Source organism: Schistocerca gregaria, chromosome 1, assembly GCF_023897955.1.
Source record: "Schistocerca gregaria isolate iqSchGreg1 chromosome 1, iqSchGreg1.2, whole genome shotgun sequence".
NCBI classification, from domain to species: domain Eukaryota; kingdom Metazoa; phylum Arthropoda; class Insecta; order Orthoptera; family Acrididae; genus Schistocerca; species Schistocerca gregaria.
In genome coordinates, this window is record NC_064920.1 from 461315944 (window position 1) to 461331935 (window position 15992).

General features: G+C 38.6%; 1 protein-coding gene across 1 annotated transcript in view; it reads left to right on the forward strand.

Annotated features, from left to right (window-relative positions):
- Window positions 1–15992, forward strand: part of LOC126352433 (eIF-2-alpha kinase GCN2) — a 284800-nt gene that overhangs the window by 156698 nt on the left and 112110 nt on the right. Inside the window, exons 12-14 of the mRNA XM_050002687.1 lie at window positions 1650–1796; window positions 5490–5732; window positions 7034–7182. Coding sequence (XP_049858644.1) covers window positions 1650–1796; window positions 5490–5732; window positions 7034–7182 — 539 coding nt within the window. The remainder of the gene's footprint in view (window positions 1–1649; window positions 1797–5489; window positions 5733–7033; window positions 7183–15992) is intronic.

A 15992-nucleotide genomic window follows, 5' to 3' on the forward strand; every position in this document is an offset into this window, starting at 1 on the left:
GCCTGGAAGTTCCAGTTACTTACTTTCTTATATTATTCTTCACTCACTTGGGTGCATTTCGCTTGGTGATAAAGTAAGAATATCTCAGAAAGACAAATGTTTACTGATGTTCTTATGCTAAAAGTGCACTGAAAATCGACTAGCGTGTTTGCTGTTTGTCACCAGTAGATGCTCAGTTAAAACCTCAATCATATACTTTCTGACAAAAAAAAGTTTAACATGTAGAATGGGAGTAAAAGGAAATGAAACCTGATGGGTGATAGGGTATGTGATATTATTTCAATGATTACAAAATTGATTCAAATTTACAAAGAACTTCACAGTAGGAGCCCACTGACCACTATGGCATTTACCCCACTGTCCTGCATGCACGCACAACCCAGTTCGAAAGGGTGTCATAAAACCATTGTATCCTCGTCTGAGACGAGTTGGTCTGCAATTATTGTAACTGCTCCGTGACATCCTGGATACTGGCACTCTGAAGGAGTTGCCATCTGATCTGAGTATCTTGCTGGATATGGGAGTTCCTCAGTATTACACAGACATGTATTTCCTTTTGAAAAATGACATGATGACAGTGTCACACAAGAGGTAACACATTGACGACTCAGGATGTTCTTGATGTCATACGTGCCTTTAGATTTCCCTTGATCTCTGTTAGTCATGATCTAAAATCATATTTGATGGTTCCCCACACCACAACTCCAGGAGCTACACCACTGTGCATCTCCAAAACATTGGAAGAAAGTTCCCCAGGTCGTCTCCATACATGTCATCATTGGTAAATCAGAACCATGATTAATTGCTAAACGTGATGCTACACCTTACATCAGTAATCCATGCCTCTTGATCACAGCACCATTCCAAATGCAGCCATTGTTCTTATAGTCTCAACTTTCACATCCTTCATACGCTGTATAAGGTCTCATAACTACATTAAATATGAACAACACATTTGCACTCTGGTGGTCATTCTAAAAGTTGCAGAAAATTGCAACTTTTATCATTTACATTCACGCTGTTGGAGTGAATGTGCACCCCGACTATATGTTCTGGTTGTTTCACCTTTTTGTCTGGCCGTGTCTATTTTCGTAAATGCTTGTTTTCATACACTGGGAGAACTGTGGTGGAGCTGGCGTCTTAATCAGAACAGCTGCTATACCTCATGATGATTAGCAGCCGTCTCATCACTTGAGTAAGCTACTCTTTATTTTGGACTGTGGCATTCCCAAATGTGGGTTACCAGCTAAACCAGTATGTTAGGTTAGTAAAGTCACTACACATTTGTGATGCTGGTGCCCTACTTTGGAATGGCTGCTCTATCATTTGGGAGAGCAGCTCTCCCAAAGAGGAAACTACTATTGTCCAACATGTTGGAGTGAATGGGTTTCTACTTGTATCTGGAAGAGCAGCTTTTTTAAAAGTAGGAGAGAAGTCTCTCTAACACGTAAGTATGACATTGTAAATACAATTAGCATATCTGCTCCGCAAACATTATCTCGGTATATGTTATGTTTACTCAAATCCATAGTAGGTTTTTACCCACTCAAAATTTTTTGAGTGGGTGCAAGAACCTACTACATCCATACCAGCCATCGTATCTGCACATATTATTAATTATTCAGAAATATTTTCTTGGTATGTCTTAGCAACCTGAGGATGAAACGTGTGAAGAGGAACCTGATATTGATATTCACATGATATTGCCAACCAATCTCAAGGGGCAGTCCAGAATCCAAAATGAGTTTGAAGTGCTCAAGTGGCTGGGGAAAGGAGCATTTGGTGATGTACTGAAGGTAATAAAAAATCATTGAACATAAGCAAGAAGAATGAGAAAGTGCATAAATCATTTTCCCATTGTTTAGTTCAGGCACATTGTTCTTGTAGGACTTTTTTGTTTCCTGCCTTGATTTTAATGTAAAGATTTAACATGTATTCACATGAAGTCTACCTCTCTTGCAACTTGTCCTTTTTTGGTGCCATTATACTTCACCTTCCACAAGTTCCCAGGTTATGAAAGTTTTTTAAAATGTTCATTTAGTCTGTCAGTGTTGGATGTTACAGTCATGAGACTTTCTTCTTTGCTATCCATTTACAATGAATTACTGTAGTAAATATCAGTAGACTGAATACCATGCTTATACACTCCTGGAAATTGAAATAAGAACACCGTGAATTCATTGTCCCAGGAAGGGGAAACTTTATTGGCACATTCCTGGGGTCAGATACATCACATGATCACACTGACAGAACCACAGGCACATAGACACAGGCAACAGAGCATGCACAATGTCGGCACTAGTGCAGTGTATGTCCACCTTTCGCAGCAATGCAGGCTGCTATTCTCCCATGGAGACGATCGTAGAAATGCTGGATGTAGTCCTGTGGAACGGCTTGCCATGCCATTTCCACCTGGCACCTCAGTTGGACCAGCATTCGTGTTGGACGTGCAGACCGCGTGAGACGAAGCTTCATCCAGTCCCAAACATGCTCAATGGGGGACAGATCCGGAGATCTTGCTGGCTAGGGTAGTTGACTTACACCTTCTAGAGCACGTTGGGTGGCACGGGATACATGCGGACGTGCATTGTCCTGTTGGAACAGCAAGTTCCCTTGCCAGTCTAGGAATGGTAGAACGATGGGTTCGATGACGGTTTGGATGTACCGTGCACTATTCAGTGTCCCCTCGACAATCACCAGAGGTGTACGGCCAGTGTAGGAGATCGCTCCCCACACCATGATGCCGGGTGTTGGCCCTGTGTGCCTCGGTCGTATGCAGTCCTAATTGTGGCGCTCACCTGCACGGCGCCAAACACGCATATGACCATCATTGGCACCAAGGCAGAAGCAACTCTCATCGCTGAAGACGACACGTCTCCATTCGTCCCTCCATTCACGCCTGTCGTGACACCACTGGAGGCGGGCTGCACGATGTTGGGGCGTGAGCGGAAGACGGCCTAACGGTGTGCGGGACCGTAGCCCAGCTTCATGGAGACGGTTGCGAATGGTCCTCGCCGATACCCCAGGAGCAACAGTGTCCCTAATTAGCTGGGAAGTGGCGGTGCGGTCCCCTACGGCACTGCGTAGGATCCTACGGTCTTGGCGTGCATCCGTGCGTCGCTGCGGTCTGGTACCAGGTCGACGGGCACGTGCACCTTCCGCTGACCACTGGGCACAACATCGATGTACTGTGGAGACCTCACGCCCCACGTGTTGCGCAATTCGGCGGTACGTCCACCTGGCCTCCCGCATGCCCACTATACGCCCTCGCTCAAAGTCCGTCAACTGCACATATGGTTCACGTCCACTCTGTCGCGGCATGGTACGAGTGTTAAAGACTGCAATGGAGCTCCGTATGCCACGGCAAACTGGCTGACACTGACGGCGGCGGTGCACAAATGCTGCGCAGCTACCGCCATTCGACGGCCAACACCGCGGTTCCTGGTGTGTCCGCTGTGCCGTGCGTGTGATCATTGCTTGTACAGCCCTCTCGCAGTGTCCGAAGCAAGTATAGTGGGTCTGACACACCGGTGTCAATGTGTTCTTTTTTTCCATTTCCAGGAGTGTATTTATTGTGCCCCTGCGAGGGGGAGTGGGGGGGCGGGGGGAGGTGGATTTGTAAGTTTCTGGCTTCACAGAGAAAGAATGTAGTCAAAGGTTGAACATCCTTGTGCATCCACCCTCCATCTTCTCCCTCTAGCTAGAGCACTTTTTACATTGTTATTGTAGCTTTTCTAGGTCATAAAGGGTCAGACCAGCTCTCAGTAGCATTTTTGATATCCTCATTGTTCTTGAAATGAGAACTCTTGGGGTGTTTCTTCTGGTTAAGAATCAAAACTTTGTCCAAAGAAGTCACATCATTAGTTGATGGCAACATAGGATGTTTGATTTGGCAGCTACGGTGTGGGGCATGTGCACGTGTGCTTTGTCTCACAATGAGAGGTTCCCTCCGGTCAGCTTTCTATGTATTTTGTCTTAAATTCCTGCCTCACCTGGTCAAGGAAGTTGGGATAATACTCTCAGGTTATACGTCAGCCAGAGGTAGGCAGACCACCATCAGGAAACAGGTACCATGACTGTTTTGTCTGATGTCAAGATGCAGAGTTTCTTTGGATGTGGAGACCCACTGTGGTGCAATTTTTGTGATTGTTCCCTAGTTTTGGGATCAGGTTTCATCTTCAGTTAGTAACTCAGCCCAGAGTGGACCCAAAACGCTCTTACTGTCTTCACTTGTGCCTTCTCTTCATTGTTAAAACGTTTCAACATCCACTTCACTTCCTCCTGTTTAGGTTATTGTTAATAAAGAAGCTGACACAGCCCTAGAATATGTCCAATATCTCAGCTGTATTATTCATGTTTATTTTCTGATCCTTATCAATTGGCTTGTGGATAGCATTACTTGTCGCAGGTCTGTTGATGATGTGGGCTGCCCATGTTGATCGGTGGTGAAAAGCCCATTCTTGAAATAAGACTCTTACGGTGTTAACAGTGTTGTAGGAAAAACATGTCTCCCTTGGGATGTGTGACATCTCAGTGTGGAAGTCCTTGGCAGATTTTTCTTGGATTAACAAAAACTGCATGTTGATCTGTAACTGCACAACAAAAACTTTGTGATCCCTAACAACTCCATGAATCTTAAATTGCCCTCTCAGATTCCATTTCAAATTAAAAATAGCTATAATAATTTAAACAAATGTTATGTTTACATAATGAGGTATCAGCTGTTAATAAGGTACAATATTCATTTTTTAATTCAAAGTGCTAGGAAGTTTTTCAGCCCCCCTCCTCCCCCACACTTGTACAGTGCCCTTAAAATGAAGTCAGTATTTTCCTCTTTGTTGGCACCGTATTAACATAATGAACTTTGCTGCAACATACCTGCAGTTTTAAGATTTTCCTGAAAATATCTAGGCTTGTGGTGTGTTTCGATTGTATAACTTTGCCTAATTATTGTACAGTTATTCTCTATTTGTGCTTGTTGGTTGTGTTATGTTGGAGACAAAGGTATTTCAATTTTTACTTTCAATAATTACTCACATTCTTGAATGTGCATGTCCCTCATTAGTCGAATGACTATTGTCTGTCAAGTCAAAAAGGGATACTAGTGTAGCTCACAGAAGAACAACTGATTTACTGACTCATATTGGTACATCAATTAAACAAGTCTCTGATACAGATTCAAAGGGAAGTGATCAAAATATTAGTGCATGTACCCTTCTCAGTCCAGGATCATAAATTTGTCAAGCATGCTTTTATTATTATTATTATTATTATTATTATTATTATTATTATTCTCTCGTAACTACAAAATGGGTCTGTGGATTGGAATATCTGTTTTATGGTAGATGTATTACTGTGTTTGGAAAATTATAAACAAGTGAACTTTGACAAAGTTATTTTTGTAAAACATAGTCCACATTATTATAATAGTATTTTGCTATATGTCTCTTTTGTACACATTCTGCTTAGAAAAATTCCCTGTTTTCCAGGTTCGGAACAAATTGGATGGTGGTGTGTATGCTATCAAACGTATTGAATTGAATCCCAAAAATCGTCAGTTAAACCGTAAAATCACTCGAGAAGTGAAGCTGCTGTCCAGATTGAACCATGAAAATGTTGTGCGCTACTTTAATTCCTGGATTGAAAGTGCAACTATTGAACAGCCACCAACAACAGTTAGCAGTCGGACACCTTCGCCTGCTGGAACCCAATCAAGTCAGAGTAAAATGAAGGTCAGAAACTTACCTTCATAGCCAACTGTAGAAATCTAATTTATTTACCAGTGAATAAGTTTTATTGGTTGTGTTTCTGCTTGCCACTAGCAGAAACAATTATTGCACATGGAAGTAGTTTCAAAAATAAAAATAGTTTGACAAAGAGAGAATTTGATGAGTTCACTCCTACTTTCAAAAGTTGTAGAGCGTGGGATATTGCAAAAACTAAATCGTAGAAAATCTCACTTTTTTTATGATAGTATAGTAGTATTGTACCATTGTAACAGACACAGAACAAATGAGCCACCTGATGACATTTTATTACTAACTAGAAATGAACAACTTCAATATTGCACCAAGGAAAAACTTTGTCATCTTCCTAGGAAAATCCAATAAGAAAGCAAATTCAGTAAGCCAAGTTTGCTTTGTGTTTGCTAAGATAAGGATTTAGATTTGATTAATAGTCAGTCACAGATTTAGTATGTTCAGTTGCTTAAGTATCGATCTACTTCCAAAGCAAAAGAACAGAGGCATAATATGAATTAGAATTATTTTTTCCTGTCTGTTTCTTCTGTCTGTTTCTTACCATCAGTAGTAGCCTGTCAACTATAACTGTAAATCAACAAGACATGTCTAATAGGAAAAATGGGGCGCAATGAGCCTTTTCGACACAGTAATTTTGGAACTACGTTGCATTTTGACTAAAAAGATCTTGAAAACCTTAAAAGAGCAATTGCATGTATGACATAATAGTCACATTGGCAGATTTTCAACTATGAATGTTTGTTAAAATTAATAAATACTTTTTTCTGTAACTAATAGTCACAGTTTGATCGTGAATGGAAAAATTATCAGCACCCTAATCATGATTTAGTGTAATAACACAAATGAGACGCAATTTGCCAACAAAAGGGTACAACTTAACGAAAGTGAAAGATGAATAATGAGAGGTTCCAATCTGCTCACAGAAGTGTTATTAGGAGAGAATCAGTAGACAGAAAATGAAGATTGGATTTTTCAAAATCTTTCCTGAAATGAAACTGTCATGAGAGAGAAGAAGTCACGGAAAGCGGAAAAAAAAACTAAACCAATTTTTCCATGTGGAACCGGCATTGTGAAAAGGGGGCGGGGGGGACTGAGAGGAATGGTAAACCTTTATATATCTACTGCAGAGTTATGAACACTTATAATACACAGTTAGTCTTACTTTTTTGTTGTTAACAAAACATTGTAGCTATACATAGAGTAGAAAGACTTGTTTTCAGAAAATACAAGAAATAATATGAATTATTACACCTCAATCATTTGTTCTTTTACAGACCTTATTGATTCCTGACTTTGAACCACCACCTCTGAAAGAACTCAGTGTGGAGTGGAGCGTATCATATGAAAGTCATGCGAGTGGAATCCTTGATGGAAATGTCAGTTCTGAAGAAAGCTCAGAAGATGAAGAATGGATCAGTTTTTTGTAAGTGGAAAAATACCTGCAGTTGGCTATTGCAAATACATTAATGCTTGCAGCTTCAAGATAATAGTTGGAAAAGGGGACTTAGAAGATTATGTCACATCAGTCAACACACTGCATTCTACATTGTGTAAGCAGCAAGCAAGTGAAAAGGATGATGTTATCACATCTGCTACCAGTGGCGAGGGATGGTCTGTTATTTGCTATTGTTGCTGTTATTTGCTGATTTGCAATCAGTGCCCTGGCATTCATCGTCAATTGTTTTGTATGAATAAGGATGTGGTTATGAGTGATGATGGTGTGAGGGAGCAGTGTAGAAAATTCAAGGCTGCTCGCATAGATGTGCATGTGAGAGTGGTCAAGACTTTCAGATGCGACTGATTAACTTATGTAACATATTGACTCAATTGTGCATGCAAGTTATCTGTTCAAAATTTCCAAACTCTCTGAAGAAGTATCTCAGATTTCAACGACAATCCACTTCAACATTGTCAAAGAGATTTTATGCTACCACAAGTTTTGTGCACTGGCGCTACCAAAATGTCTTGCTAAAAACTGAAAGAGTGAGTTCAGCCTCGACATTCCTCTAGCACGGTTGCAAAGAGGGGAAGGAATTCATGGACAGAATTGTGGCTGGAAATGAGACATAAGTGCAGATATGTGAACTTGGAAACTAAGGAACAATCCATACAGTAAAAGCATACTTATTGCCCAAAGAATCCTAAAAAATTCAAGAAGACATGGTCGAACTGCAAAATGATGGTTACTGTTTTTTGTGATTGCAAAGGAATTTTGACAACCGATTTCATTAGAGTAATACCTGAAAATACTGTTAATGAAACTCCAAAGATATATCTAAAACAAATGGCATGGGATGATTACCGAAGGAATCATGACTGCCTGTCCATATGAACAAAGGAAAACTCAGACTTCTTGGCTGAGGTATTTTACAACTCCTCCATATTTTGCACAGTGATTTTCATCTCTTCCTCAAACTGGTTAAGGCCTGACTGGCTACTGACAACTTCATGACTGACGATGAGCTCAAGGATGCTGTCAGAAACTGGCTGAAGCAGCAGGTAGTACCATTTTTTAATGAAACAAGTAAGAAACTAGAGTCATGGTACAACAAATGTTTGTTTTTGGTGGTGATTCTGTAAACAAGTAATGTCAACATGTAATTACGGATTCTTTCCCAGGTTCATCATTCGAAAAACTTGGTTGTCTTAACATTCATAGCTGAAACCATTGCAGTTGAGGCCAAGATTTTTATGTTGTTTAATAGTTTAGTATGGAGGTCTTCTTACATTTACGGATGAATCTTTGGCTGTTGAAGACACATGCAGATTTATTTTGAAGAATTCGGCAAATATTACTCGCATTCAAACAGGCTCAAGATTTGTTGAGCCCAACCTACATAGGTAGGAATGATCATCAAAATAAAATAAGAGAAATCAGAGCTCGAACAGAAAGGTTTAGGTGTTCGTTTTTCCCGCGCTGTTAGGGAGTGGAATAGTAGAGAGATAGTATGATTGTGGTTCGATGAACCCTCTGCCAAGCACTTAAATGTGAATTGCAGAGTAGTCATGTAGATGTAGATGTAGATATTCTCGATATGTCAAAGTGCTCAATACAGTGTACACACTGTGGGACAACCAGGAAACATGGGAAAACTCGGGAATTTTTTCATCCAGAAGAAAACTGGGAAGAACCCAGGAACCTTACTGAGTTCTGGCAATTTTTCATTGTTTTAATTTTGAGTTAAATTTTTGTAATTTTCACTGCTACTTAAAGAGCTTCACTTTAGCCTGCAACTGCAGAATAGTACTGCAGTCATAAAACATAAACAAGAGAAAAACACCATTATAAAATATTGATTGTAAAGAAAATACACCATTTGCAGCAATGAAACAGTGCGCACTAGGGTTGCCACTTTCTTCACAAAAAAAGGAAGATTTTTCATGGACATTTTTAATGGCTAGTGCATTCATATTTTTATTAAATGCCATTTTAAATTAAAAAAAAAAAAAAAACTCGCATTTAAAGCCCTATTCCTTCATATCACTATGGTATTTTGAAACTGATTTAGCTTTATGTAGGAATGTACTGTCATTCTTTAGCTGGTTAAAAACATTTTTGAGGGACATGTCAAAATTTATTACTATTTGAAGCTCTGATTTTATAAGTTCTGGTGAACACCTATTCCTAACATCAGTCTAATTGTTCTTCATCATCAAAAACACTCGTTCCACAAATGCATTTGAACCTAGTATGCTTAGTATAAAACACATGATCTGAGAGGTATTTGTCACTTTTTGTTGAGGCACTAGTGTGAAGAATTTTACCCACTTAGATGCAACATCACCATCCTTAGTGATACAATTAGTAAAGTTTAGTATCACTTCACAAACTTCTTCATATAGCTGATCCAGGTTGATCCTATCTTGTAGACCAAGTGTTTCCACTGCAAGTTCAAAATCACAATATTGTAATTCCCCATTCAAAGAAAGAGGTTCCAACGTTGCATACTTATTACTAGCTGAGAAGTCATAATGGTTTTCAAGATATTTCAACAATGTGTCATAGAAAAATCAAATTCACATGAAATCTTATTAAGAGATGTTGATGAAATCTCTCCCATTAATTTCTTGGTTTCACTCCCATAGAATTTATCACTCTTTATTTGTGTAATCTTCTTATACATCATGCACATACTGTTAAGTGATTCAGTGATGCTCAGCTCCCTTTTCTACAGGTATTTGGATATTGTTTGCATTTGACCTCCTATATTTGACACAAAATGCAAGTAAATTTCAGGAATAATTCCTTTCACTGGGTCTTCAGCTAAAAATACTGATGCAAGTTGCTTTGTTCAGGCATCAATGATCCTGAAATAACTCTTTATAGCTGGCCAGCACTCAATCTGTTCATGGCAGGAGTTAAGGACAGTCATCTTGTGTGCACATGCCTTAATATATCAGACCACTCAAAATCCATAACTACAAAAAATGATTTCAGTTCCTCACGCCCTTTAGCTGATATCGAGAAATGATCATAGATCTTCAAAACAAGATTCCCTACATCCATTTCCAGCTCTTCCATAGCATGCTTCATCACATTATGAATCATGTGGTTTGAAGAACTGGCTTTCTGCAGGTTGGAATTTATGGAAAGCAGTAATTGATAAACAGATTGTTTCCTGCCAAAAGTCAATATTAGCATTGTCTGCACCATATGCAGTTAAATGATTAATGTTTAGTAAGTGGCTCTCCAGACTATCAACAATTAACTTTACCACTGCATTTGAAGTTTCATCAGGTTGTTCAATAAATGTCAAGTTTGTTCTGTACACCTACTAATAGTTCAAAGTATCTTATAAAAATTGGGAACATCTTTCTGTTGCCTCTATTCGAAGCATCTGTTGCTACTGAGAAAAACTTACTACTTTCAGAAGTTTTTAGAATATTAACAACATCACTGACACTTTTAGGTGCTAATACGTTTTTCACCAACATTTCTGCCTTCGGCTTGTCACAGGAAAGTTTTACAGTGGTTTCTGAATCTGTGAATATACATGACGTCAATTTATTGTTACAATCCAAACTTGAGTAACTTACGTTGTGTTTGACTGTGTGATACAAAAGTCCTAACTCACAAGCTACGACAACGTTGGCTTCAGATTTCTTAGAATTCACAAAATATTTGGAAACTTTCGTGGCTTGACTCCTTGCTTTCTCCTTTAACAGAAATCCTTTGTACTGAGTGTGTTGCTTGAGATCAAACTGTCCACCATGAGAAACGCTGAATTACTTCTGGCACAATGTACAAAAAGCATGTTTATCAGAAGTTAAACCATGCCTAGCCCACGTGAAAGTATCTTCCCATTTCTTTAAGTACACTTGACTATACTGCTGTTGCTTGCCGTGTTTCTTCTTCGCTGGTGAACTCTTTACAATTCTTGAACAAAAATAAATTAAGAAAACGACTTTCCACTGTATATATTCAATAAATTATCACTGCAACGAAGTTTATTAGTTTACAAACATCTGTAGTTGTACACATCAGAATTGGAAATAAGTATATCAACAAAATTATTGATTATGCGATCGAGTGATTGTCAGAAGTACCAATTTTAACGTAGACCAGCCTAAAATCTATATCTGAAGGGTAATAATTTTTGTTATGTGTTTATGAAGGGGAAGAATTGTGTTGGGTTCTGTGATAGTTTAGCGCCAAATATTAAAAGAACGGAAGAAAGTGCTGTATGGGGAAATAAAAAACGTAAGGCGAAATTAACAGTAAAAAAATGTAAGAATACGAGAAAAACGTACAACCTGGCAATGCTAGTGCGCACACAAGTGTCTGCTGACAGCAAAATGTGTCACAAGTTTTAGGATGAAGACTATGCAATAATTCGTAAAAACAAACTGCTTTCAATGAGTGTGACAGGATAACTGTTTCAATTATGTTCATTTGAGCAGTTGCCAGCAGGCTCATTTGCATGTGCAGAGCTGAAGTCTCATATGAGGAGTGCTTTATACTGCTTCTCACTATTTGTATTGTGGTCATTAGGTGTGTAAGCAGTAGCAGCTGGCAGCCTGATGATAACCGGAAAAAAATTTCTGGCGTGTCCAAGATGCCATATTCATGCATGTGCAGCATATTCAGAGGTATAGTGGAGAGTAGTCCTCACATGATCTGCATTTATGTTTCATTATTTTGATGTCTCTTTATTTACAGCTCTCATGTCAAATGAAAACAAAATGGATTTCAGTGGCTAGAAGCTATCAAATCAATTAAAATGCATCCACGCAATTGCTGAAGACTAAAATATGTTATTAGTTTCAGTTTTCTGATTTTATTTTATTTCCACATTGTTGGCAATCAAGCATGAATGCTTTGCTGAAGATATTTGGCTTTTATTAATCTTTTGCGCAGAGACAGTCAATTTATTTGAAATGAAGTGCTTCATTCCACACTATTAGTAAGTTCCAACTGTTCGCAGAATTTCAAATGCATGTTTCCATCTTATGGCATTATGCCATAATGAAGAACCAAGTGTAAGATAATACAGTAATGATACTACAAGAAAATGGTCTTCCTGCAAACAACACTGAAAGCTTTAGCTGGATTGTACATACCTACCTTCCGTGAACCACAATGTTTTTCGATCACGAGATGTGTTTCAACACTTGTCTGTTCCCTTCTGTAGGCTTGACACGTTGTTTCCTAATTTGTGTTGTCTGTCTTAAATTTGCAGGACACCATTCTTAAGTAAATTATAGGTGGGAAGCAAACCATGTTTTGTCATTGTAAATTCCAATAAGGCTTGATATTTACTCACGAAGTAGAATATAAACTGCCAATTATGCAGTTTCTTGGGTTCATAAGTAACCGTGTTAATTTTTATACAGTTTGAAAAAGTTGTGAAAACTTTATTGTTCTTAGTTCTGGTATAATATTTTTCCCCCAAGTCAATAAATGTGTGATTCTTCGAAATAGCATTTTGCAGTGCTGCGTAGATGAAAACTTGTTTTGAAATGCTACACAACAACACTACAGAATACAAGTGTGGAGGGGGAGCAACTCTGTTAAAGTCTCCAGATAGCAAAATATTAGGGAACTTTGTGTTGTAGTGTTGAAACAGATATTGTGCCAAGGACTGCTTTCTAATTTTGCATTTCTTATCTGAACATAATATGATAAAACAGTTGCCCTAAGTGTAAATAACTCTGTACATCCCCTCCAAACAACATGCTGCACATGGTTACATGATGCCCCACTAGGCACAGAATTTCAAGCAGAAATGCAGCGAAAGTTGTATGAGCAGAGTAGACACCAAACACGGGCTCCCTATGTTGTCATAGATCCGCATGCAAAGTAACGCCCATATTCTGGTGCTATCTGGCAACTGCCCAAATGAGCATATTTCTAACAGGTCATGGCAACATATTGCAAATGTTGGTTTGAGAACTGTTACTTCAAAGTAAATTTCCATTTACACAAGATGAATTATGTTATGTGTAAGAATGTGCACTGAATTTTGCAAATCACAGAGTGTTTACATCTCATTGAAAACTTAACACTTTGAGGGCCAGCCACTTAGAAAAATTTCAGCCTCAAAAGACCAGACATTTAAGTCATCATTTAACATTTTACTGGCACATTTGTGTTTGATGTATCTTAGAGGTAACACCGCAGAAAAGACAAATATTATATATGAAAGCTTTGCATTTCTTGTAACTATACTATGTGTATATGTATTTAAACCATGTCCTTTTCCTATTTGTGTGCTTGCGCTACTTAACAGGGTTGGCTGACTATCACATGTCCTTTGCTCTATCTGCTTTTATTTGCTGATGAGATAATTTTATGTTAGCTGTGATTGGCTGACAAAAGCTCGTCGCAGTCTCGATTTCAGACTTTTAGTACTTCAGAAATTAGCATTAACTACTTTCGTAACATGAAAATATGCAGCATACATGTTTGCTGCGCATAAAAGATCTTTACCAAATCTGTTGTTTTTCTGTTGGGTTTCTTTTCCTAAAGTACCTCAAAGTTCTATGCCAGTGTGTTAAGCCTTTTCCATTCAAATGATTGATAAGTTTTACAGTTAAGAGGAAACATATACTCTCACTTAACATGGAGAAAGTGTATTTTCACCTGCCAAAATGTTTGTTGTCACCTGGAGAAAAAGTGTTTTTAACTGGGAAATCCGGGGAAAATTTGGTATTTTTTCCCTTGTGCATGAATACGTCCTGAGTATTGGCCTTGCTCAATCAATCAATTGATTTGACTAGCACAGAAACTATGAATTGTGCATTGTAACAGTCTACTGATCTTCTTAAAAACTGACTATTTTGTGAAACGTGGGAGGCAATAGCATCAAATTCTGTCATATTACAAACACTTGTATTTGAACAGGTTTGCAATAAAAGTTCTCACACATAAAAAGGATACCACATTCAAACACATTGCTACTCTATTATGAAAAGGATAGTTGCTCCCACTGTATAGCAGAGATGGTGAGTGGAAAAAAAAAACCTATCCTAATTAGGCAACATACACACACTCATGCAAATGCAACTCTCACATTTCTTTCCTGTTCCATTTGCAAATAGAGTGAGGGAAAAATGACACTCTATATGCCTCCATCCAAGCTGTAATTTCCTGTACCTGTCTTCACCATCCTTTCGCACGTAATATGTTGGCAGCAGTAGAATCCTGTGGCAGTCAGCTTCAGATGCCTTTTCTCTAAATTTTCTTAATAGTGTTACTCAAAAAGAACATCACCTTCCCTCCAGGGACTCCCATTGTAACACTGACATGTCATTCAAATCTAACAGTAACAAATCTAGCAGCCACCTCAGAATTGGTTCGATGTCCTCCTTCAGTCCAGCTTGGTAGGGATCTCAAAATTGATCAGTACTTAAGAATAGGTCACATGAGCGTGCTATATGCAGTCTCCTTTACAGGTGAACCACTCTTTCCTAAAATTCTCGCAGTAAACTGAATTCGACCATCACTTTCCCTACCACATCCCTGACATGCTCATTTCATTTCATATTGCTTTGCAGCATTGCACCCAGATATTCAAATGATTTGACAGTGTCAAACAGGACACTAGTAATACTATATCCAAACTTTAGAGGTTTGGTCTTCCTACTCATTAGTATTAACTGACATTTCTCTATGTTTAGAACTAGCTGTTGTCCATCACACCAAGTCATCTCGTATCTTCCTATAGTAATTCAACTTTGATGCCTTACCGTACACCACAGCATTATTAGCAAACAATCACAGATTCCTGCCCATGCTGTCTGCCAAATTATTTATGTACATAGAGAATGACAGTGGTCCTATCACACTTCCATGGGGCACTCCTGACAATACCCTTGTCTCTGATGAACACTCACCGACAAGGACAACATACTGGGTTCTAGTATTTAAGAAGTCTTTGAGCTACTTTCATATCTGTGAAATTTTCTTATGCTTGCACCTTCATTAACAGCTTGCAATGGAGCACTGTGCAAAATGCTTTCTGGGAATCTAGAAATATGGAATCTGCCTGTTGCCTTTCATCCATAGTTCTCAGTATATTGCGTGAGGTAAGGGAAAGCTGAGTTACGCATGAGTGATACTTTATAAAACCATGCTGATTTGTGGACATAAGCTTCTCAGTCTCAAGAAAGTTTATTAGATTCAAACTGAGAATATGTTAAAGGATTCTGCAGCAAACCGAAGTTAGGGAAATTGATCTGTAATTTTGTAATAATTTCTTTTACCCTTCTTATATACTGGAGTCACCTACACTTTTTTACAGTCACTTGAGACTTTTTGCTAGGTGAGATATTCAAGATAATTGCAGTCCAATGCCATAGAGCACTCTTTATAAAACCAAATTGAGATTCCATCCACACCGGGTGATTTATTTGTTCTCAAATCTTTCAGTTGTTTCTCTACACATCTCTGATGAAGGCCTGTTTGGGTGGAAGCTGTGTTTGACAGTCTTTTTGTTGCGACTCAGCATCTCCACTATATGGAGAGTAATGACTATCCTTTTCCTAATATTGTCATTATTCCATCCTATATTATCCATTGTTTTATTTTACTTCGGCTACTTTTTAAGCCAAGATAACATTCAAAGGCAAAATGTTGTCATTCAGAAACACAAGTTAGTATTTTATTTGTTTATGAGAGACTGTAATGATATACCAAATGGGTTGCAAATGAGTTGTCAGCTCACTGTTCACGTATGCTGAGTAAGAATATCGCCAGCTTTTTATTGGCTTTAGAACATTATGATGACATTC